Source organism: Python bivittatus, unplaced genomic scaffold (genome assembly GCF_059951505.1).
Source record: "Python bivittatus isolate LINGU-HERP-01145 unplaced genomic scaffold, Pbiv_v1 ctg000220_np1212, whole genome shotgun sequence".
NCBI classification, from domain to species: Eukaryota; Metazoa; Chordata; class Lepidosauria; order Squamata; family Pythonidae; genus Python; species Python bivittatus.
Window position 1 is genome coordinate 39,488,715 of NW_028277048.1, and position 23,147 is coordinate 39,511,861.

General features: G+C 42.7%; 1 protein-coding gene across 5 annotated transcripts; it reads right to left on the reverse strand.

The window, feature by feature from the left end:
* Positions 1-614: 614 nt before the first annotated feature.
* Positions 615-22,995, reverse strand: ENDOV (endonuclease V). Of its 5 annotated transcripts, none has more exons than XM_088138379.1 (11): positions 22,663-22,995; positions 20,465-20,669; positions 18,978-19,112; positions 17,983-18,022; positions 17,341-17,453; positions 16,691-16,759; positions 16,020-16,148; positions 11,222-11,320; positions 8,037-8,113; positions 7,394-7,455; positions 615-712 (listed from the first exon to the last, which is right to left on the reverse strand). In XM_088138379.1, exons 1-10 carry the CDS (start codon positions 22,707-22,709, stop codon positions 7,395-7,397), a joined length of 975 nt encoding a protein of 324 aa, XP_087994505.1. In that variant the 5' UTR covers positions 22,710-22,995; the 3' UTR covers positions 615-712; position 7,394. The 5 variants fall into 5 exon arrangements, with proteins under 5 accessions (XP_087994505.1, XP_087994506.1, XP_087994507.1 ...); XM_088138380.1 differs by having other exon boundaries at positions 20,465-20,636; positions 22,663-22,994; XM_088138381.1 differs by lacking the exon at positions 11,222-11,320 and having other exon boundaries at positions 22,663-22,991.
* Between the last annotated feature and the right edge of the window lie 152 nt (positions 22,996-23,147).

Sequence of the window (23,147 nt, forward strand, 5' to 3'; positions counted from 1 at the left end):
TTGCTGCTCTGTAAGCTGCTCTCATTGTCTCCTGATGTGCAGGTATGCACAGTCACTCTGCTTTGCTGGGAAAAAGTGTTTAAGTGAAGTGGCTGTGTGTGTACATGCATGAGGAGATAACTGGGAACAACTTCATGCCAGCCTGAAAAGATGTGGCTGCTTTAATATTGTGAAAAAAGGCACTTTATACAGGATTCCGCATACATACTGAGAAGCCCCTTTTTCAGGCTTTGCACTGCCCTGCTAGCCAGCGGTAAGGGAATAGAATAATACAGTACATCCAAATTATCCCTCGATTGTTGGAACTCGTCATACCACTCACCCTCTGTTCCCTTTCTGTGAAGGCTGACTTTCTCTCTACCTGGAGAGTTAAAAGCTTATCCTAGTGGCAGGCAACCTGTGACTGAGAAGTTGCGTGCACTCCTCCCAGCACCTATTTTCTTGTTCTTGGAGCACCCCCATCCCACCCACTGAAAACTGGCAGCAATACTATATGTGACACTGACATTTTGTCTGATTTTTAATCCTTTGAAGGTTAAACCAACCCAAGGCTTGATGCATCTATTTGAATCCTTTAATCCCATCAAAACCTGAAAAAACAGACTAAGCATTACCTCCATTCATCCCTGGTGATGTCACCATCTCAATGGGCATTTTCTCTGCAGCCTTCAAGAGCCAACTTGGTGGTGGTGATGGTGTTCACTGAAGTCCACTAGAAAAAAGAAAAAGCTGTCCATCTTTGGCTTACTTCTCTTAATGAACTGAGAAGATTCCCAGATTCAGTTATCCCAGAAGTGCTTTCAATTTACTGGACAAGAACCATCTCCCATGGTGGCTGTGTTCCACAAGATGCTTAACTGGGTCAGGCAAAGACCCAGTCCAAGCAAACCTTTAGTTTCTTGTAACTTGACATGTCATGTAAGCCTGTTTGGTTAGTGCATGATTCATTGTATGTGTATGAATCCAAAACATGCATCTATCCAGGTTACAATTGTAAAGCTCTGGACAACCCAAGATATGTGGCTGCCTCAGACAAAGAGTAAGAGGGCTTCTTTCTTCTGGCATATACAGATTGCCCTGGACTGACAGGGAAATCTTTGCTACAGCTGATGTCCCTCTACAAGACCTGAGGGGTTCAGAGAAAGCTGTGGAGAGTGAGCTCCAGCAGACAAACCAGGAAAATCAAGCAGGAACACCCAGGAAGTTGCCACAGCTATCTCCTTCCTCAGCATCTCCTACCAGAAGTGATTGCCTCCTACCGTCAACTGTGAGCACACCCAATTCAAATTCCTGGAGGAGGAGATGGGGAACTTCAGATCACTGCATCAACTATGAGCTGCTAACATTCCCTTTTATGGGTCCCTAACCCCCTAAAAGCCTTGCCTGATATGCAGGCATTACAAGGGCAGGCTGCAATTCAAGGTGCTAGTGGTCACCTTTAAAGCATTTAATAACTGTGGGACTGCCTTCTCCCAATCTGCCCATCGTTTGGAATCTGGAAGACTCCCTCCAGGTCCCATTCTTAGGGAATGCCATCTGCAGGGATGCTGGGGTCGAGCTTTCTTAGTCATTGCTCCCCTTCTCTGGAATAGCACTCCCTAATATCAGATAGGTCCCAACTCAGCTATATGTCACGGTGGCTCCTCATCTTATGGAATATCACTGATTACATTGTCATTTTATTATCCTCATAGTGCTATATTTCAGTTTTAATCTTATTACCATTTTGGGAGGTCTCTAAGTTGCCCAGGGTCAGGCATGATTGGAATGGCAAATAAAGAATAGAATAGAATAGAATAGAATAGAATAGAATAGAATAGAATAGAATAGAATAGAATAGAATAGAATAGAATTAAATTAAATTAAATTAAATACACTTACAAAATCCAAAATAAAACAAAAGCTTTTTCTACAATTAGCAGTTGATTACACTAAGATTTTAAAAGAGCCTCCACTGACATCCTGGGTACTGGGCAGAGTGCTTTTGTAACTTCTGGAGCATGAAGGTCCCATAGGTTTGCTGGATTTACTTATCATACTAAGCCACAGTCTGATTAGCCATGGCTTGTCAAACATGTCAGATAAACCACAACTTTGCTGGATTCACAAAACATGCTATGCCAAGACCCACAAACCTCATTATGGCATAGAGTGATGTGTGAACTCAAACACAGCCTTGATTTAAAAAACAAAAGAAAACGAAATTGACTCTGAAGCAGGAGCTGGATTGAAACCCTGATTTCTTCCCACTGTCAGTTCCTGAAGATGATCTATTGACCGAGCCCCAGATGTGTGGGGTGAGAAGACACAAATGAAGCAAGGATAGGATCCAACACAAGCTAGTCAGTAAAGGAGAAACTAACTCCAATCAGGGATCAGAAGGGACAACTCAAGAGTCAGGAATCCATTCTGAAAAGAAGCCCACTACTGCTGCTGCTGCTCTTTCTAGGGTGTGGAGGTGCCGTGGGGCTCCTGCTGAAACCTCCCAAAGGCTCCTTCCTGTGCCCCACCTGCATGCAGGCGCAGAAACCTGTAAAGAAGAGGGTGATGATGCCACCTCCCTCTGTGGCTTTCCAAGCCCACTGGCTCCCACAGCCCCCTTGCCTCCGCCTAGTGATCTTCAAGCCCTTACTCAGGTTATTCTTTTCTACTAAGGAAGCAGAGGAGGCAGGAGACTCCTGGCTTCCTCCCCTTGTTTCCACTGACAGGTGGCAGGCTGCCTTCCAAATGGCCCTGCAGGACCACAGTAAGTGCTGCTTCCAGCTCCTGTACGGAGGAACAAGTGAAGCATTAGAATGATGGATGGAGCCATCTGGCAGGTGGCCGGGAGGCCTGGGCACTGACACCTCCACAGCTGTGGGCAGATGGTACCATTGCTTTCAGCCAGATTGTATCTGCCTTTGCAGACACTGTTCACCAAGGACCCTTTCCAGTAGCAAAACAGCTGAGTTGCAAAATGGTTAACAGCCCCCGTGTTTCCATCCTTGCTTTGAATCACAACTCAGCATCTCATCTGTCAGCACCAAGCTGTGGTTGCTCTCAAAGAAATGCCAGCTGTGATGGCTCTCCTCTCTGGTTGGGGCAGCCCTGGGCTAGTGTGCCAGTTTCCTCAGCAAAAGGGAGCTGCTGACCCAGGCTGGCAAAAGTGTGCTGACCTAGGCATCCCTGCTATTGTAGGGCTGGGAAATCCAATAGGTTAAGGAACACTGGCCTAGCATCAAAGTTCAGTGTCAAAAGCATAGCCCAGTTGCACAAAGATCTAACAAGATGGCAACACAGGTTGGGTTTAGGAAGAGAGCAGGGGATGGAGCTGAAACGGTGGATCAGGACAAAAGCAAAGGTGGAGAAGAGCTAATACTTGGGATGAAGCTGGGTTGTCAGAGTTACATGTCGAAAAGGGAGGGAGGGAGGGAGGAAAAAGGAAGGAGAGGAGGGGAGGAGAGGAGAGGAGAGGAGAGGGGAGGATTAAGACTTGCACAACCTGTAGGACAGAATTGGATGGGGGAGTTTCTGTGGATGCAGCCACAGGCCAAGAATAAGTGATGTCAGGACTGATCCAGAGCAGATCTTGGGTGAGAGATAAACAGAGATAGAGGAGTACAAGTTCTGGCTGGTTGTCCTTAAGCTTTTGCTGACAAGATACATGGCACATTTCCCAGGCTCTGCAGACCGATTTATGCCACGTCTGTATGTAAGCAATACAACCAAATCCTCTTTCCTGTCAGCTTTATGGTGAGTTATTCAATACTGCCAAATGACCACGCTGGCCACTACAGCATCAACTGCTGGAGGCCAAATATGACTATGTCTGCAGGCTGCGGGTGGCACAATGGATGTACCAGGAAAGAATTAAAGCTCCTCATAAGCCTGTGTTTTAACCTCGGCCTTGGAACCTCCTACAAAACAAGGGAGCAGATGGTTGGCTTCCGCAAGCTACACACCCACCCAATACACAAAGTCCTCTCTCCACCCATCTGCTGGGACCATCGGGAGTTGGGAATTCAGCATCTGTTCCCCAGGGAGGTGTGAAAGTGACAGCAGCAATCACAATCACGCAGACAGTGAGGGAGGGAGGACAAGCCAGACGTTGAAATGACTCAATTATCACCAAAAAAAAAAAAAAAAAAATCCTCAAGCAAAAGGCAGACACACACACCCCAGCCAAATGATGACAACCATTGTGCCTCACTAACATGCTGCATTTAAGAACATTTCTCACTCAGAAACCCAATTTCTTCCTTATTTCCCCAACAGCCCTACAATCAATTTTTTTTTACAGCAGAAGCAACAACAGATGCCAGGAAGCACACTCTGGCTACCTTGTTCTTATCCAATTACGCACATGGGTACCCATACCATCATTTACAGAATTACTAGTCAAGATTAATTTTGAGCATTTAACTTATAAATCAACAATCTAAATTATCATTAGGATATTACAAACTGAGATAATGATGTCATGCTTTGCATGTGGCTGTATCAGAGAAAAAAAATCCCAAAATGTTTCTCCACTATCAGACCATGGTTTCCACACCATTAGTACTACTTAGCTTCTCTTCATTTCAGCTAAGTATGAATTTTTTTTCTTTCTTCCTAGTGCTTTCCTGCAGGTGCAGGGTCCACTTTTTTGGATCAACCAAATGTTGATCTGTTGGTTGTGACAGGAATTGACTGACTGGCTTGTCACCCAAGCCTGACATCTTGGGCTGAGAGTGAGTGACTGGCCCAAAGTCACCCAACTGGCTTTCATGCCTAAGGTGGGACTAGATCTCAGTCTCCTGGTTTCTAGCCCAGAGCTTTAACCAGTAGATCAAACTGGATCTCCAGCTGAGTATGAATCTTCCTTATATATTCCACAGGCATGATGTTCTCCTCAAATGGGGAATGTGTCTATGGAAGCAAATGCAGTTCCATTATATAGACAGGCTCTTTGGAGAGCTTGTTTGATACAGCTCCCAGCTAAAGCCCAAATAAAAGCTGAGCTTAACAGTATAATGTGTAGAAGGGAAAAACACTGGTCTGACTCTCTTTCCTTTCATTGGTCTCAGGAAAAAGATCTTGTTATTCGCATTCCAAGTATCTGCCCCTAAGCAAAGCCTCCCTAAGTGTCAATCGGGGCTTCCTCCGAAGGGCAAACAGCAGCTTCAGAATAAAGACTGGATTCTGGTGGGGGGAACAACTCCTCCTGCCCCATGGGTTCCATTCCAAGTAGTGTGCACATGTTTGGGGTGGTTTATTTTCACATAAATCGTATCACTTTTCAGTTGGTCTTCCATTTATACCAAGAAACAAAGACCAGTTTCTTGTCACACTGAGGGAAACAACCTTGAGAGATGACTGAAGATCTGTACACCGAGGGATCTGTCCTTCAACAGGCTCCCACCAATGCTTTCTTGAATGCTATCACTGCACTTCAGCAAATGGGCGTCACCAGGAGCAGCAGACAAGCTACGAATCTGGGCCATGGTTTATATAAAGAGGAATTGAACCACATTCTTGATGCCCCATTAATGTTCAGAGTCTGTGTCTTCATTTATCGTGGAGAGGGGTAGGAGGATAAAACTCTTAGGGCTGCCAACAAATGCAGGGAATTTTGAAAAGCTCATTAACAGACTTGCTGGTAGCTAATTAATTAGCTTATTTGAGCAATGTTTTCAGTATCTCCAGGAAGGCAGTTTTTGGAGATTGTTTATCGACAGAAAGTGTTTCTACAGCAGGTTTCTGCACTTCTAGGTAGATGCTACAATACCTAGGGGAAGAGAAGCTGCAGCCTGCAGCCTGCTGATTTTCTAATAAGTGCCACCGAACTCAGGAGGACTTCCTTCTCAGTAAACAGGTTTGATTTCTTCACTAGCATTATCACTGGCCTGAATGAAGTCGTGCTAATCTATACACACTCCTTTCTATTGTGAAGCTGTTGCACAGTTGATGGTGCAAAACAGTAAAATGGCACTAGAGAACAGAAGCCTTGAAACAATGTACTCCATCTCTGAAATTAGAACTCTTGGAGTGTGTAACCTAGAAACAAGCTACTTATTTTTGGCACTTGTGAGTACCTGCACTCGGGGAAGAAAGACAAGAAGTGGGCTGTGGTGGCACAGATCTGAGAACTAGCAGCTGCCCAGCTCTACCACTGCATCAGCAGTCTTTCCAAAATCTTGGGACCATTCCAGGCAGAGAGGAACAACCCAGGGATAGACAGTAAGGCATCAGAACAACCTGTGCCTCTTCAGACATCCTTTTGGCTATCATGGGAAAAAGGAATGCTAAAGAGTATTTAGGGACCTGTGAATTCAGGGATCACCCCACCTCTTTTCTATCTCAATAATAGGTTTAACCAGCATCTGTTTCATGGCAGGCAAATTGAGCAAATTGTTGTGAATAATTCTCACTATTCAACCTATTAAAACCAGTAAATACTCCCCATCATCATAGATGCACATACACTGCCACAAACTGGCTTTGCCAGAAGTGTGCAGTATGCAAATATGATAAATGAAATAAATACAAAACAGCATTTCACAATCATTAAAAACAAGGTACCAGAGTCAGTGTTCAGTGTCTCCAGTCAAGATGCATGTAATGTTAGGAAATGTATTTTTTGCTTAGAAGCATCAGTCCAAGCTTATGACCATCAAGCTGACACATAACGATTTGGCCCCTTCCAGATGTGTTGACCTACAATTTCCAAAATTCCCAACCAGCACATCTGGAAGGGACCAAGTTTGGGGAGGCTGTCCTAGGTTCCAGGATTTTCACTGTACTGAATGGAAACTTCAGGATATGGAATGGAGCAGAGCAGGGAGGGACAAATCCTCCCTGAGGAATTAGCCCAAGATCCTCTGCACTGCAGGAGCCCAAGATCCTCTGTCAGCTATACAGGGAACCCTGCCCATCACCATCACTGCCTTAGATCACTACTGATCCAGGTCATTTTGCCTGCCTTTGGGTTCACCTAAAGCCCAGCCCCACTCTGTTAGGATGATGTTTCTTGCTCCAAAAGGTAATTGGCAAATCCCTGGATGAAAGCACCCTTAAAAGAGTGTCTTTTAACACCCTTAAAAAAGTGTCTTGATTGTCTTTGGTCTCTGGGTAGTGGTTGCTTTGGACAGATGGAAAGGCTATATTCCCTCCCCCAGGATGATGGTCTTGAAGTTGAAAAGCACACCTTTGCAATTAAATCTGGGAAGGAAGGGTACAAAATAGGACAAGGTCAAACCAAGAGTAAAACAAAACAAAACAAAACAAAAAGTAAAAACGAATTTGAAAGAGACTAAGCTTTGAAGAGGGAAATTGTGCCAACCCAAGACATTTTGCTACCTGAATGGAAGGTGAATCCCCATCTCCCACCCAGGGTAAAATTCTTCCAAAGGCCTCACTGGAACGTTCATACCTCAGTGTTTGCTTTCATCTTTTTCAGCCTTCCCCAAGCTGGCACTTTCCAGACCTTGGTCTCTGAAGAGGAAAGCAAGTGATCAAACATGCGTCATGACAAAAACACCCTAATTTATGCACTGGCATTAGATGTTGGGATGCAAGTAGGTAAGGGCAGAGTATGTCATGGCAATCCATCTGTAGGGGCTGGATCTTAAATTCCACTTCTGGTTTTACCTTCCTCCACTATAAGCTCACCCATGATAGTGCTACTCACTGGAAGACTGATTTCTAAGAATAAAATGTCAGCTTCCTGGAATAACTCTGGATGAATCACAGCAGAGGTGACATGCAACTCTTCCAGAACATACATATTACCCAGATACCTTTGTTGCCAAAATGGCATCTTTGCTCCAAGATATGAAAATGTTTTGTGATCTTCCCAAGGTTGTAGCAAATCTGATTCAAACATTCTTGGGAAAGCATGTAATTTGCAGAGAACTCTGCCAGAAATAGCCAGTCCTGAGGAGCAGGAGAGACCCTGCTGTGGTTTCAACTTGCCAGGTTTCCATGGCTGTCACTTTAATGCCATTCCCAAAGAGCATTAAAAAAGAAGATTGACTGGGGGGCACATATAGCCTTCCAGCCACATACACACCTACCTCTCTGGCTGAGGAAGGGGTAGAGCAAAGTTGACTTCCAAATGTTTCCGGATGTATTCTCTGGATCTTATATCTGCCTATGATCAGGGCAGAGAAGAAAATAAGAGGAACAGATTAATTAGGTTGATTGGTGCAAGTGGCAATTTCTAGGATTCTGGGAAAATGGGGGGAAGCAGAAAGGATAGAGCTGCTGGAGTCTGACATTACCTGGAAGAAAAAAAAACAACTCACAAATCTCCGTCCTAGCCATATATAGGCCAACCACAAAGCAGCTTCTATCCCAAAGAGAAGTGAGGGTTCGGTCTCATGATACATTTTTGGACTGAGAAGAAAATGGGTCCCTTTTGTTCACCAGTTCCCAAAAGCTTGCAATTAATTTATAAGAAAAGCCATGCTGGATCAGATCAATGGCCCATCTAGCTAATATTATTTTCCAGTTGTGCTCATGGAAATGTGAGAAGCCGTCTCATTCTGAGTCAGACTATGAGTCAAACGACTGTATATATTACTTTAAAAATGCAGATAGCATTTTTGTTTTCTTCACTTAAAAGTAAGGGCATCTGGCTGGAATCAAACTACCAGCATGAAGAGGAGGGTAGCTCTAATTCTTTGACTTTAGCGTCTCCAATTTACATTGCTAAAAAGGATCCACTAAATTGCAGGCCTTCATTTAAGAGGCTGGGAACCAGGTTGGGACTGCAGCAAGAGTAGAAAGGCTAATAGCTGATAGCCTCCTATACACCCCATACTAGGATCTCAATCCAAATCAGTTCCACTGTGTTTCTTTTGAGAGAGAGAGAGAAAGCAAGAGAATGCCAAGCTCCATCTTTCAAATAATGTACATTTTATTCCATTCAAAGCAAACTGAGCAGTTTGATATGGGCTGCAAAGTGCTACCCAAATTCTTCACAGCAAAGGAGATAAATATGTTAAATGGATGCCATGCTCTCTTTTCTGGGACTGCATCCTTCAATACATTTCTTGGTAGAATTGCTGCCAAAATCTGGAACAAAACCAAATTGGGTGACAGTTTTGGCATCTGGCACAATTAAAAGTATGGTGGAACCGGGTAAGGGATGAGAGGGTTCAAGAAATGCTGTGGCTGTATGAATTTAGAACAATTCATTTCGCTGGGCCATGACAGGTCTGCACAGAACCTGTGCAGACCTGCATATTTTCCAGATGAACTAGAGTTCCCAGACTCTTGATAGATTGCTGGCAACAGGAATTAAAGTATAATGCATCTGAAGGGTGGCAGGATGGGGAAGACAAAAAGGGTGGTAGTACCTTTTCCAATTAACACATTTTATTAAAAGACACAAACTTTTGTGAGCTGCGCTCACTCCATCAACTTCACCATCACGAAATCTTATGCCTTTTAATAAAGGTCGTGGATCAGGAAAAGTGCTATCAGATTCCTTCTGATTTTTTGCCACCATAGGCTAACATGGCTCGGAAAGGGGAGGGTTATCTAGAACCACTGACCTGCTCCGTGCAATGGTCACAGCAGAGAGAGGGGCAAGGGAACAAAAGAACAAGTGCAATTCAGGATTCTCAAGCCTGCTGTAGCCTCCAAACAGGATCTAACTGAGAGCCTTCCTCCTCAAGCTGATTTCACTGGAGCAGCAGGGAGGAATACACTTGCATGGAATTGGCTTTACGTACAGAATCAGGGAGGTCCAGATGTGTTGAGATTCAATTTTGGTCACCCTTGTTCTGTCTGGTTGACTTAACTTCTGGTGTGAGCAGTCCTTTCCAGTCACACTTTCCTTTGGCTGCTTTATTCAACTCCACTATACATTATCTTCAGCTACTCTTACCTACCATTTTCACCTTCTTCATTCTGTTATTCCTGATTTATCCTTTCTCTACTTTTTGTGGGGTGGATGAACAGATAAGACAGTCTTCACATGAAGTGTTCCACAGCAGCCTTTCATAAATCACTGCACTAATATCTTCTCCTTTGATAGTCCTTTCTTTAAGTTTAAATCTCATTCACCTTTCCTTTTTCTGGTTCCTATTCTTCATTCCAGTGATATCATCACAACAAATATATGAGGTTGGTTGGGCTGAAAGAAAGCAACTATTCTATCAAATCTGGGCTGTGGAAATCTGGACAACCACTAGATTGCAGCAAAGGGAGACCCAGTCATGCATTTTTCTTTCCCAGCCCAGACCTGACAGCCCTGGACTAGCTCCAAGTCACCCAGTGAACATTCTGGTCAAGGGATTTTTTTCCTGGGTCTCCTCAATGCCAGTCCAACACTCTTAAAACTATACCATCTCTTACTTGTTGAACAAAGTTCCTTGTGTCTATGTTATGTTTTCTCAGCCAAACCTACATTTCACTTCCCTAAGAACCAGGTCAGTTTACAAATACTCGGCAGAGATTATGAGTTTCAGGCTGCCATCTCGTATACCACAAAATAGGGGATAATGGAGGGAATGGGGAGGGATGGAGGCAGGCAGGCATCCAATATTAAATACCTTTAGTGGAGGGACATTGAATCCATGAACCCTCTAGATGGCCAATGGTGATGGAAACTGCAGTCTTATAGGACCCAGAAGGCCATTCCTGTTTTAACCTATTCTATTAAATATGTTATACGAAAGGACAGACAGGAATCATTCGATATTGGTACAGAATGATTCAAGCTTCCAAGTTAGAAAGCAAGTGAATAACTCTGTAATATGAAAGCTTGCATATTTCATGAACAGGGCCAGGGCACAAAAGATCACTTTAGCTATTTTGCATGTCCACCTTTTGTTAAGGGAATGGGATTTTGAACATTTAGAAACATTCATTATGACAAATTAATTTGCCTTAGATCTGCCTAACAAAACTAATTTACATCATTTGGGTCCATACCAACAAATCCTACAAGGCAAACACTGTGTTGAATATAGATGGTTCAAGCTAATAATTATTGGCAATAATAAAAGCTGAAATCCAGTTCTTCTCCCACATAATTAAATGCCATTTACCCATTGTATTTGTTTAATAAATATTTTAGCCTACTTTTCTACTTTAAAAGCACCTACAAAACATTTTAATAACCAGAACATTAAAAATAGAATTTTAGAATTTTAAACAGGACTTCTGGGGGAGATATGGTGAACTGAAGACAGCTTTGTGAAAGTGGAGCCGACGACCGCAGCAAAGATCAAGGAACCAGTGAGCATACCGGTTCCTTGGAACCTCTCCGGATAAGGAGGGACAGGAGATTGCCCACATGTGCTCTGGACAGCTGCTCCTCACAAGGAGACTGCAGGAGAGCGGTTTTCTGCGGATTTGAGCACAAGGAGACGATGGAATCAGTCATCTTGTTCACAACCATGGCAGAGACTTTTAAAGGACACTAAGTTCCCAAACCTCACTTTCTAATCGCTTTCAGAAATTGCCTATTAACTATTCTAAAGCTATTAGAGACCTTCGTAATGACAGGTTTGAAAAGTCTTCATCAGGTGAATTTATCTTCAACTCTGAATAAAAGAAAAATTAATTACAAGCTTAAGAACTTAAATAATTTGAAATAAACAGCAAAAAGCTAGGTAAGATTTTGATCTAAGAAAGTTATAAATGGATTAAGGGTCCAGATAAATTTGGAGTATTGATATTTACTATAAGATTTTGGAATTAACTATTTAAAAAATAGACAACTTTTCATGGGAAACAGACTTATTTTGGTTACCCTGGCAACTGCAAGTCATAACAAAAGATAATAACGATTTTAGAAACTGGACACTAGAGGGGTCTAAGCAGAAAAAAAAAAATACAAAGCCTGATGTCATTTAATACTTGGACTTACAGAATGATACAAAACTTTATAACATCAGAAATATTAAAGGAGATCTTTGAAGAATGGAGCCAGAAGTTAGTAACTACAATATCAATACTGTCAGTAGTGATATCTGCTTCTATGGATAGACTATGTCTAAAAGATGTTAATGAAGGAATGAAAGATGGGGAACAAATTTTATCTGGTAAGACAGAGAAAGTACAGAATGTGGAACTACAAATGAGAGGCCAAGATAATGATTTGGAAAAGGACGCTTAACTGGATATACAAAAGAAACTGGTTGAAGTTTTAAAAATTAAAAGGGAAATACAAATGATAAACCAAGAGAATGACCTGGAAAATGTTTTCTTATTGGATTTACAGAAGAGGCTTGTTAAAGCCTTGAAGAAATCTGCGTAATGGGATAAAGAAGAAATGAAGAGAAATTAAATCCTAGAACAATATTTGACTGAATTAAAGATTAAGACTGTTAGAAGTAAAAGGAAGGAATATAAAGTTGATTTATTTGATCAAGGTTAAAATAAGACATTTTGTTGCAATGTTCTGGCAACCCTTTACAGACATTTTGCTGATACCAAGATTGAAAAGTTGATGTTTTATAGATTTGCTTATAGTTAAGGGATGGGATATGGGAGAAAGAGAGATCTGTTTAACCTTTGAAGAGTTATTAAATTTGTTTATACCTGTTGTGATGAAGGTTGGAAGTCACTTCTTTATATATTTCTTTTCTTTTTCTTTGTTATATTCTCTCTTTTCTTTTTTCTTTTTTTCTTTCTTGCACTTTTTATTCTTTCTTTCCATTCTCTTCTCTTTCTCTAAGTTTAGTTTGTACTCATTTTTACTACTGTAATTAAAATTCTTAATAAAAATTATATTTGAAATAATTAAAAACAAAAGATAATCAGCTCTGGATGAAAATAAACATGGCTTAAGGTGGGACTCTTACACTGGAGGAAAGTCTCTCTTCTATAACTGATTTTTTAAAAAATAATTCAGTTAGCAAATAAATATTCCTGTTGGGCTCTCTGTGATAAATATTGCGGCCCAGGGATTGCAATGGCTAGGTATTCAATTGGTTCAATATCCAGGGAACTGCAATACATTTCAGTGCTTTTTCAGCAAAATGCCTTCTGTTTCATTTTCCTGCCCACTTCACCCTAGATTATTATGCCGCCTTCAGCATCAAGAGCTACTCTCATTTTGCTTCCATGGCAGGGAGAGAAAGAAGCGGAGTGTCCTCTTAGATTGTAAAATCACTTGCCAGCCTTCAATCTTAGCACTGTGCTAAGAAGGCTTAATCTAGCTTATTAACCCAAGAGGCTAATCAATAAGGTGGGTCATGTTGCTTTAATAATCCCTCAAGATCGCATCTATTCTTGGAGTAGACTAGCAGTGGCATTAGGGACTGGAGATTATGCTCGGAGCATCAATAAATAGAAAATACCAGGCTGGCCACACTGGAGAAAAAAGCCAAGACTGTGTGGCTTGCAAATGCTTTTGTCACAAAGTAAGAACATATGGCAGCCTTACTATCTCTACCATTTATTATTGCTATTATCCCAGTGCTGGGAGGCACCTCTTCTCACTTTAAGCTTGTTCCCACATTCAGGGTGCAGCTTTACTTTCCCCAGAGAGGAATGTGGGGGTGGCAGCATAAAGATGCTAATGGGTTGTGAAATGCAAAGCATGCTGCAGCAAAGGAAGAGAGCATGGGGGAAAGCAGGGCAGAGTTCTGTCTGTGTTACAGTGGATATATTCACACATGCAGGAATATTACTGGATGACTAAAAGTTTGAAGGCAATCAGTTTTGGCAAATGAGATGTTTCTTCCATAGAAAGGCATCAGAGCTGATGCAAACACTGGCTGTCTTGGATGCTTATGGCTTCTGTCTCAGTGCTGGAGGCATTGACAATCAAGAGCCATGCATATCTCCCTACACACTGTAACAAGGAATATCATCTGCTTCAAACCCCCATCAAACACAGAGCATGGACCCTAATTTCAGTGCTGAGTTTTTTAGTTATTTGTTCAGTCATTCTTATGAAGATGTATGGGTTTGAAACTGGGAAGCTGTCCAATACTGAATCAATCCGCTGGTTTTTCCAGCTTGGTCCTATCAACACTGTCTGACAGTGGTTCTCAAGGGTTTCATGCATGCATTTTACTGACCCTGTCTGAAGATGCCAGGGATTGAACCTGACACTTCTGCATGTCAAGCATGAGCCACTGAGCCATCTACCATTGAGCCACACTTTTAAGGACAACATCAGGAACAAAAATGCAAGCAATGGCCAATATAATCGGGAAACAAGACTATCAAAGTTCACACTGTTCCAAAGCCTGGGCTATGACCTCCAAGGGCTGGTCAAACACAAGGCTACCAGATCTGAGTTGCAAAAGTTCAGAAGACCAATAGTGTAAGCAAAGAGATGTAGAAAATCTTAACTTTTTGCTGTCATCTTGTGGTTATTTGGATTTTTGCAGTTCGTATCTGGTAGTTCTTATCAATGACCACTTCTCTTTCCTCCTAGATTTGCTCCAGTGTATTCTGCCTTTCTTCTCCAACTAGATTACTCAAAGTTTTCACATCTAAAGTATGCTCCAGCTCAAGAGGGGAACAGCTCAGCATGCTGAATTCTGTTCCCTAAAACCATTTGGTGCTGGGACCCATAAGGGGTTCAAAATGGATTCTTTCTTTGAAGCTCAGAATCAAGCTAGCAGTTAGAAAGAAGCTAACATAGGAGTAAAAGTAGCCCATTATTGACTCATAAATCTTTCCTGCAGCCTGGGTACTTGGACATTAAGAATGGCACGTCCTATCACAACACCACTGCAAAGAGGTGAGAAACTGCTCTGCCTGAGCTTTTCTTTCCACACACACATATATTAAAGGAACGGTTGCATCTTTCAAGGTTAGCTCTTGGCAAGTCTGTGGCCCACACATTTTGTACTAGTATCTCTTCTTGCTCAAACTCTGTCTCAAGATAAATAAATGGTGATCTAGTGCTGCCATCAAATGGCTGCATTCTGGCTCAGCAGCTTCTGCAGCCTTCTGCAGATTCCTGAGAGGATCAGCAGTACAGTTGGCCCATCAGAGCCTAATTCACTGTGCAAGTGATGTGATCAAAGAACAAACTACAGGTAGTCCCCAGTTTAAGAACGAGTTCCATTCCCAAGGTCTGTCCTTAAGTCGAATTTGTATGTAAACAAGAACAGTATTATTGTATAATATTGTATAAGTAGTATTGTGTAATTAACTCAAACCATTGTGTATTTAACTCAAATCATTGTGAATTTAAGTCAAATTTTGCTACAATAGGCCCTGTTCTTAACTATGGGTTGTCTGTAAACTGGGCATCCTTAACCCGGGGACTATCTGTAGTTGCAGAGCTTTTCATTGAAAGAAGGGATGCTTATTCACTGAGAATACATCTTGGCTTCTTAACCCAACCATTACTGCTTTAGAGATTTTTAAAAAAGAAATTACAAAGTTCCAAAAAAAATGGAGCAGATAACTTTTGATCCCCATTTCTGCAGATCCAGGGTAAGAAATATTCCTTTTTTAAAAACTGAAATTTAAAATCCCTGTTTCAATTTCTCTGATATTGTGCAAGTTTCAACTCTTTGGAAGAGTCTAATATGAATATAAATTTCATTTAAATGTATTTGAAATTAAAAATGTTCAATTTATTTTTGGTTTTCAATCAATAGGAAACCTAAGGGTTGACTTTACTATATCTTGCTTCTGATTCAGGACCTCAGTCAAACTGCACAATTGCTCATGTAATCCCAGTTGAACTATGTCATTTTCTAAATTTCTAAATCAAGCCCTAAAACGATTCATTTGCACATTTTCAGGACACAGAATGTTGAAAAGCAACAAAAGGATTGCTGTCACCTTCACACCCTATTTGTGACTTTCCAGAGGCATTTAATAAAACAAATGAAGTTCCAAATGATCTGATACATCACCTAGCCCCACCTAGCTTCCTAGCCTCCCCTAACTGGGGTGTGCTCTAGACGTATGGACTTCTACTCCCAGAATTCTTAGCAATGGTCATAGTTAGTTAGGAACTCTGGGAACTGAAGTCCATACATTTAGAGTGCATTCACACTGGCTGACCGAGTTGTTTAGCTTGAGGTTGCTGGTGTCAGCATTCTAAGTGCACATTCTGCTCATACCTGCCGGATGGGCTCAGGAATCCGATACTTGCAACAAGAGTGGACCAGGCGCACAGCCGAGAGAAGGCTTATCTTGTGGCCTACTGAAATATACACAGGTTTGGTACTCTTGGCACAGCTGCGCAAGGCCTGAGCAGATAAGAAACAGAGATAGTGCTAGGTACATGCAAACTGTGCAACTTCCAAAGAACATGAATGATATAGGAACAAGAAAAATGGGGTAGGAACAATGTAAACATTAGACTCATATACTTTTTGTACCCTTAAGGAGGCAATACTACACTGTGTATGTGCATCTACATACACACTTTGTTCAACCAGGAGGACACTGAGTTCTCTTTCCCTTCTTTTTATTTCTCCTCTAGCTGGCTAATGGAACGAGAAGCTGGATTTTGAAGTCGAAGAAAGAAAAAGAAAATGAATATGGTAGCATGCATGCATGCATGCATTCATTCATTCATTCATTGATATTTATTGATCAGTTTTCTACAAGCACCCAAGACAAAGCATGATGCTTAAGACAATGTTAATGTTGAAAAGCAGAGACTGGTTCAGGTCTAACTGTTGCCAAATAGCTGAGGATGAATCAGTCTTTTTTTTATTGCTCTCTCACTTCTTCTGACTCTTTCCACTTCCCAACAGACACACTCCACCAACCCGTCAGTACTTACCATACCCAAGAGTTTCCCAGAGGTACTTGAGAGTGGAAATGCATCTCCTCCTGCCTGAAGGTCCTGGATCTGAAGTACAGTATGGGGAAAGAAATATATTACAGCAGATATGCTGGGATGGATGAAGGTAATTGGATCAATTCAAGATTAATTCCTTCTGCTAAAAAAACAGGGTTGTGCTAGCCATGTGTCAGTGATTCTTCCACACTGCTGTTCTGCACAGGAAATCTCTGTATAAAAAGTCTGAAACCAAAATAGTTTGGATGGAATTCTCCTTTACAGATTTTACTCTGCATAGAAATAAGTGGCTTCCTCTTCAGTAATTTTCATGTGTCAAGGTCATGCAAAAAACAAAACAAAACAAAACAAAAACAAACCCAGCAGGAAGACAAGGTTGGCTGTATTTTTTAACACACAGTGGGCAATACATGTTGGTCACTACATAACTGTCAATCAGTCATTTTGTAGATAGCACCATCATTGTTCCCATTTTAAATGAAAAAAAACAAAACAGAACAACTAGTTGTACACATAAGCTAGCAGCTTTTCCAATTTTAACAAGATGTTCTGCTGGGGGATAATAACTAACAGTCCTCCTACTGTTTGGAATTAAGAAAGTGAAATTGGAATTCACACCTTTCAACACTTACTTGTTTCTTGTGAAGCTCATCATTGGCCAAACCTTCAACCTGCAAGAGATTTTTGGCTACACCAATACAGGGAAGACCTGTGAGCACACCGAGATGGCAGGCAATGCCAAAACCTGTTGAAGATAACACAGAAGATGGAAACTATGGGTAAAAACTAATAAGAGAAGTTTCAAATTGGTTCTGAAGAGAAAATCTGGGGCCACTTTATGAGGGCATGAGTTCCAACAAGTTCCCAAAGGAAGGGCTAAAACCATGTTGAAACCAACAAGAGGGAAATAAGGCTGGTATCAACCATGCAGTGCATTTGTTGATGTTCACCTCCCTTCAAAAGGCCTACTGGTTACTCTGCTGTTCCTTCTGGGTGAGGCAGGGGGCAGCCTTTTCAGCTACTGTCACCAAGCAGGTTAGTTCCAGCCTACAGAGAGGAGATGGAATTCTTTTGCTTGCCCCCTGCTCCCCCTCTGACAACTGCCAAGAAAGAGGTGAGCACAAATAGCTTCTTCCCCAAGAGCTCTGCAAACATTAATGAGAAACCAATCCAGTGACTTCCCATGCTGGCATCTTCCACGCATGCTATAAACAGCTCAGAGATGGAAAGTAAATCTAAAGGATTTACTGGCAAGGATGGACCAGGAGACTTACCTCTGTGGTGCAGGATCCCATTTCCATCTACAAGAAGCACCTAGAAAAACCACAAAGGGGCACATTAGTCATAGGTAACATACAGTGGGAAGCTTTTGCAGTAATTGAGATGTTGGTGCTGCAAGTGTTGGTTTGTATCACAAAGTATCTCAAAAAAGCAGGCAAATGTCCTTGGTGGTCACCTTCCCTGCTCTCACCGACTAAGAAAGAAGCGAGACCTAGTCACAGAATCTTCGCCAAGATTGTCTCAGTACTGAAATACATTCTTGAGTCTGCTGTACAGGAAGTGAATAGTTTGTCCTCCCTCAAGATCAGATATTTAAGAAAACTGGCACGTCCAAATTCATGTTCATTGTTCAGTTCAGTTCCCACCCCAGCTGGTGTCCTCCAGGTGTATGGGTTTATAAATATTATCATTCTCAAGCCAACGCAAGTTATGGCTTTGCAGACTGGGAATTATGGGAGTTGTCATCCCAATACATCTGCAGGGTGCTTTAGTTCCAAGAATCTCTTTTCGCATCTGTTTTGTGAGAAAAAAGCTGCTGGGGGGCTCCAGATGTGCTATCTTGGTGAGCAGCTGGGACCCTTCCCCAGTATCCTAGAATGAAGCCATTCCAGCTGTTTTGCCCTGGCTTTGGCAGGAAGGGTGCTTTTCATTCTGACTGGATGACTAAACAGAAGAGGCTTTTAAACTAGGTTCAAGCAGCTGTTCTGTTGGGTTTGTAGCACAGTTTAAAGATGTTGGCTTTGGCCCCAAACCCTCTAGAGAGATCAGAGAGATGTTCTTAGTGACTACTGGCCATTCAGGAAAGAGAAGAACAGTCATGGATACCTAGAGGGAACATCCATATCCAGAGGGAGTAAGCCACAAAATGCTAGGGGCCAGAAGTTTTCAAGCCCTGGTAGTTGACTCTCCCAAAGAGGGGAATGCTGGATGAAATGGATCCTTGGCAATAGTGCAGCAGCGTTCCTCTCATAAAAGAAGACTCTCCCACCTGGGGCCTGAGGCCAGGCTCTTGCACCTCCAGCCGCTGCACAGCCTCCAGTAGAAAAGTGACTTCTCGGAAAGCCAGGAATCCTGCCACATAGGGAGCGTTCACAGCCACCACGCAGCAATCTTCATAGAGGACCTGTGATGGCAGAAGAATAACATTTTTGCCAGGGAGCAAGACCAATATTTTCAATGTCATCCAGGCCAGAGGAGGGCAACCACAACCCATGAGCTGCATGGACCTCCCAGTTCCCATTTTGCATGCCCAAAACTCAGCAGCAAAATGGTTGAAATTTAACCTTTTTTGTGTTTGCAAATGCACGGTGAGAATAGATTACAGCACAGTAAGCCTCTGCAAGGCAAAGCATCTACTGTCATCATAACATCAGATTGCTCCCTGTAGTTCCAGAGACTGCTTTAAAATAGTAAGTAAATAAATATTTATTTAAGTAGATATTTATTTACTTAAAATATTAAGCAAAGAAAGAAATAAAAACCCAGGCCTAGGTCAAAAAAGATTTCCTGCTTCTGATCTAGACTAAAACAGAAGAAGCATCACACCCCTTTCCTTCGTCTACTAAACTGCTCTTTGAGACTGTCTCTCTCGCCAAGTCTAAGAGCTGAAAAGAGGCCTGTCTCCTGCCAGTTCTCTTTCTCCCAACAGCCCCAGGATTTTGTATTTGGCAGCAAACAGCCAAGGTCAGGAACACTTTGATTGCTCAATGTAGCGGACAGTGGATCCCATTTGTGTTCTCTTGCAACTGAAGTGGCCCTACATAATATCTGTATTTCTCTACACAACATTAAAAAAGTGCTTGCAAAGAGGTAAAACATATATCTTCAAACCTAACAGCTCATTCTCCATGGAAAAATCAAAAGTGCCCTAGAAAACCTATTGGGGAGTGGCTGAAACAGTGGAAAACACACGTACCCATCCACCCATCCTTATAGTAGATCTTGTGGTTTCTGATAGAGTTTCTCTAAAGTACAATGGTCTTCTGAAGAGACGCTCTTGTAGGTAACTGTGGTGCACATAGACGTCATAGTATGGTAAGGAGCAAAATTATAACTCCACTAACTTCACTGTGATACAGCAAAACTTGCAAAGACTTATAAACCTTTGAAAATGCTGTATACCCTTTTCACCCAGAGAATGTTGATGGACTGATGGGCCTCAACATTCCCCAACCTGAGAATCAGAGGACCAGAGTTTGAAAAATGACAAGTTAAACTGACAACAACTGGAACATACTTAAATTTGGCAACAATCCTAGAACTCACCACTGTCTCTTAAATTGCTTCCAAGATTTTATCCTCAATTCTACAGTACTATGGGAAAAAATATCTCAGCAGATGGAATCCACCGAGACAACTAAGTTAGTTACTAAGGCAGGTAGTCAAACTTTGGGAGATTTGGAGTTTTATTCCTCTATGTTAACCCGTGATGTTCAAAAATTCCTTGTCTTGCCTGTAACCTTTTATCATTGTTACCTCAAGGTCTGGGTAGCTGAGCACCACCAGTGAAGCACAGGCACGTGTAGCATCTCCTTTGAGATAAGACAAATCCATTCCTCCAACTCTTTCTAGTCCAGTAAAGGAGAAATTGCTCTGCCATTCCTCTGTGTCTTGTTCAATCACATCTTCTTTCATCTGGATTTGTTGACTAAGGAATACAATAGGACTAGGTAGAACCTGCCTGTTCCCAGCACCATTTAAGGCCGGGGACAGGCGAAAAGCATTATGGGTGATGTAATGGATGTTTCAACAGAGGTAACAAATGAAAAAGAGAGAGAGATGCATGTAAACCAACAAAAATGATTCCAGAATAGAACATTGAACTATTTTGGGTTTTTTGAAAAAGGAAAAAAAATATTTTTCTCAAACTAATAACCATGAAACCTTACTAGTTTCAAAGAACTTAAGAAATGGCCCCCACCACCACTCAATTATTCCATAAATATAAAAAGTCTTCAACCCCTTCAAAAAGAATTAACGAAATTGGAAATGATGTTCAAGTGATGGTTTGATTTTTTGATGCTTTCTATCTCAGTCAATATGGATATGTAGAAAGATGCAGATACGCTGCTTTACTTTTAATTGTAAATCCACACTTTTTCATTTTGAAAACCATTCCCACTTTACATGCACTTTCTAAAAGCTTTTCTGAATGGTCTTATAGACCCTGCAGATTCATTCCAATTTTGGAATGCCGATGGGATAGTATACTAACTTCAGCTTCTCCCGCAAGATGTCTGGTATTCACTGGTAACATCAATTTTCTGTCCTTCATATGTTTAATATACACAGACTCCAAATGCCTTCTTGGTCAGGCATATAAACTACTGAGTTGTAGTCATAACCTTAACTCAGTTCAAAAAAACAATGAGGCTTGCTTCTGAGGCATTAATTGAAGAACATAAGAACAGCCACAGAAATCTAGAGGAATATTCAAATGCAATATTCAGATCCCACAGTGGCTGACCAGGTGCTCTTGGGAACTCCACAAACAAGGAATGAACCCAGTTTCTTGTTCCAGTTGTCTAGTAACTGGTACGTGGAAGCATGTTGCCTCTGATACTGGGGCTAATGTATCTCCAATGTCCTTGTGGCAGTAATCCCACTGATCAATTCATAAACAGGGATCCTGCAGATCTCCATATATCGGCAACTTGTGACCTTCCACCAGCTCCCTGAGGCTAACAGGAACTGGGGAGATCAATATCTGAGATCCTATTTTAACTACTGTCCAGCATTTTCTTCATCTTCCCTAAATCTCCGCTAGTTTTCATGGGATGAATTGAGCTTCTAGTACTATGTGACAAAGAGAAAAACTTCTCCCTCTTCACTAACTCTGTATCAGATTATGTTGCTTTCCTGTGATTCTTTGGTTCTCTACCCAAAATACTCTTTTTTCTATGTTCAATTAGAATATTTCAATATAGAAAAAAGAGTATTTTGAGTAGAGAACCAAAGAATCACAGGAAAGCAATATAATCTGATACAGAGTTAGTGAAGAGGGAGAAGTTTCTCCAAAGAAGTCTGCTCTGACTTTTGATTTTTACTGATTTACTTTTTTTTTTTTTTTTCAGACGGTGACTTTTCACCTGTCTCTGAAATGTGACTAAAACCTAGTATGGTAGGCAGGGAGGTGTAGCGATGTGGACTCGAAAGGGAAAAGCACAGGAAACGACAGGCTCCTGTGCCATGAGGGCCTCCGCCGGCCAGGCTCCCCGTCTTTTTTCCCCTTCGAATCAAGGCCACAGCTTGGCCCCGGTAGAGAAACAGGAGAAAAGCAGCGGACAATGTCTAGGCCCGCAATCCCCAATTCCTCCTCTGCATGCTCCGGGCTGCTCGCACTCAGGTCTAGAAGCGAGTCTTCTTCCGCTCAGCGCCGGCCAGCGTCCCCTGCAGCCCCCCCTCCCGCCGTGGGGCTTTCAAGCGGGCTGCGAGTGCAGTTCCCGCCATTCCCACTCAGCGCAAGCCCGGAGTTTCCCTCCACTCCCAGCCCGCCCGGCAGGTGTCGGGTTGCGGGCAGGCGCCCGCGATCCCTCCGTAGCTCTAGAGCCACGAGAGGCCCAGGAGGCGGCGGCAGAAGCAGCACCTTGAGAAATCACAGTCCCGGGCTCCCCGGCGGCAGGAAGACTCCCCAAACCCTCCTTTATCCCCGGCTCCCCCCGCTGGCGTTTTACCGCTCCCAGCGCCGCGAAGTCTCTCCTTCTTCCATCTCGTCCGCCATTGTATCCGCTTCTGAGTTTCCCACTTCCTGGGGCTCCGGGGGCTCCTCCCGCAGGGCAAGAGCGACGGTTCCGCTGAAGGAGCGCGGCGCCCAGCGCTCCGGCCATGCCTGCGGCTTCCCGTTTGCACCGAGGGGCGGAGGAACAAGCGACCGCGCTCGCTCGCAGTTCAGGAAGGCCCGGGTCTGCTCCGACGGGAGCCCATAGCGGCAGCTACCACTCCTCACCCGCCTGGCTCCCTTGACCGATAGCGTCCACGGCCCTAGCGCGCCACACGCGCGCTTAGCTAAGGCTGCCAGATCCGGGCTGCAAAAACTGAACGGCAGCAAGGAACGTGCTTGTCTGTCATCCGTTCTAGGTTTGTCGTAGCCCAGGCCCGGCAGCCCTGGTTTAAGGCTACCGGTGTTTAGCGCGCTTCTGAATAAATCCAGAAATAACAT

Excerpts from the sequence above, each read along its gene's own strand:
- ENDOV (XM_088138379.1), bottom strand. The coding sequence starts at position 22,709 with ATGGCGGACGAGATGGAAGAAGGAGAGACTTCGCGGCGCTGGGAGCG. Across the intron at positions 19,113-20,464 it reads TCAGCTACCCAGACCTTGAG|GTCCTCTATGAAGATTGCTG; the intron begins GTAACAATGATA and ends CTGCCATCACAG. Across the intron at positions 18,023-18,977 it reads AGCCTGGCCTCAGGCCCCAG|GTGCTTCTTGTAGATGGAAA; the intron begins GTGGGAGAGTCT and ends TGGTTTTTCTAG.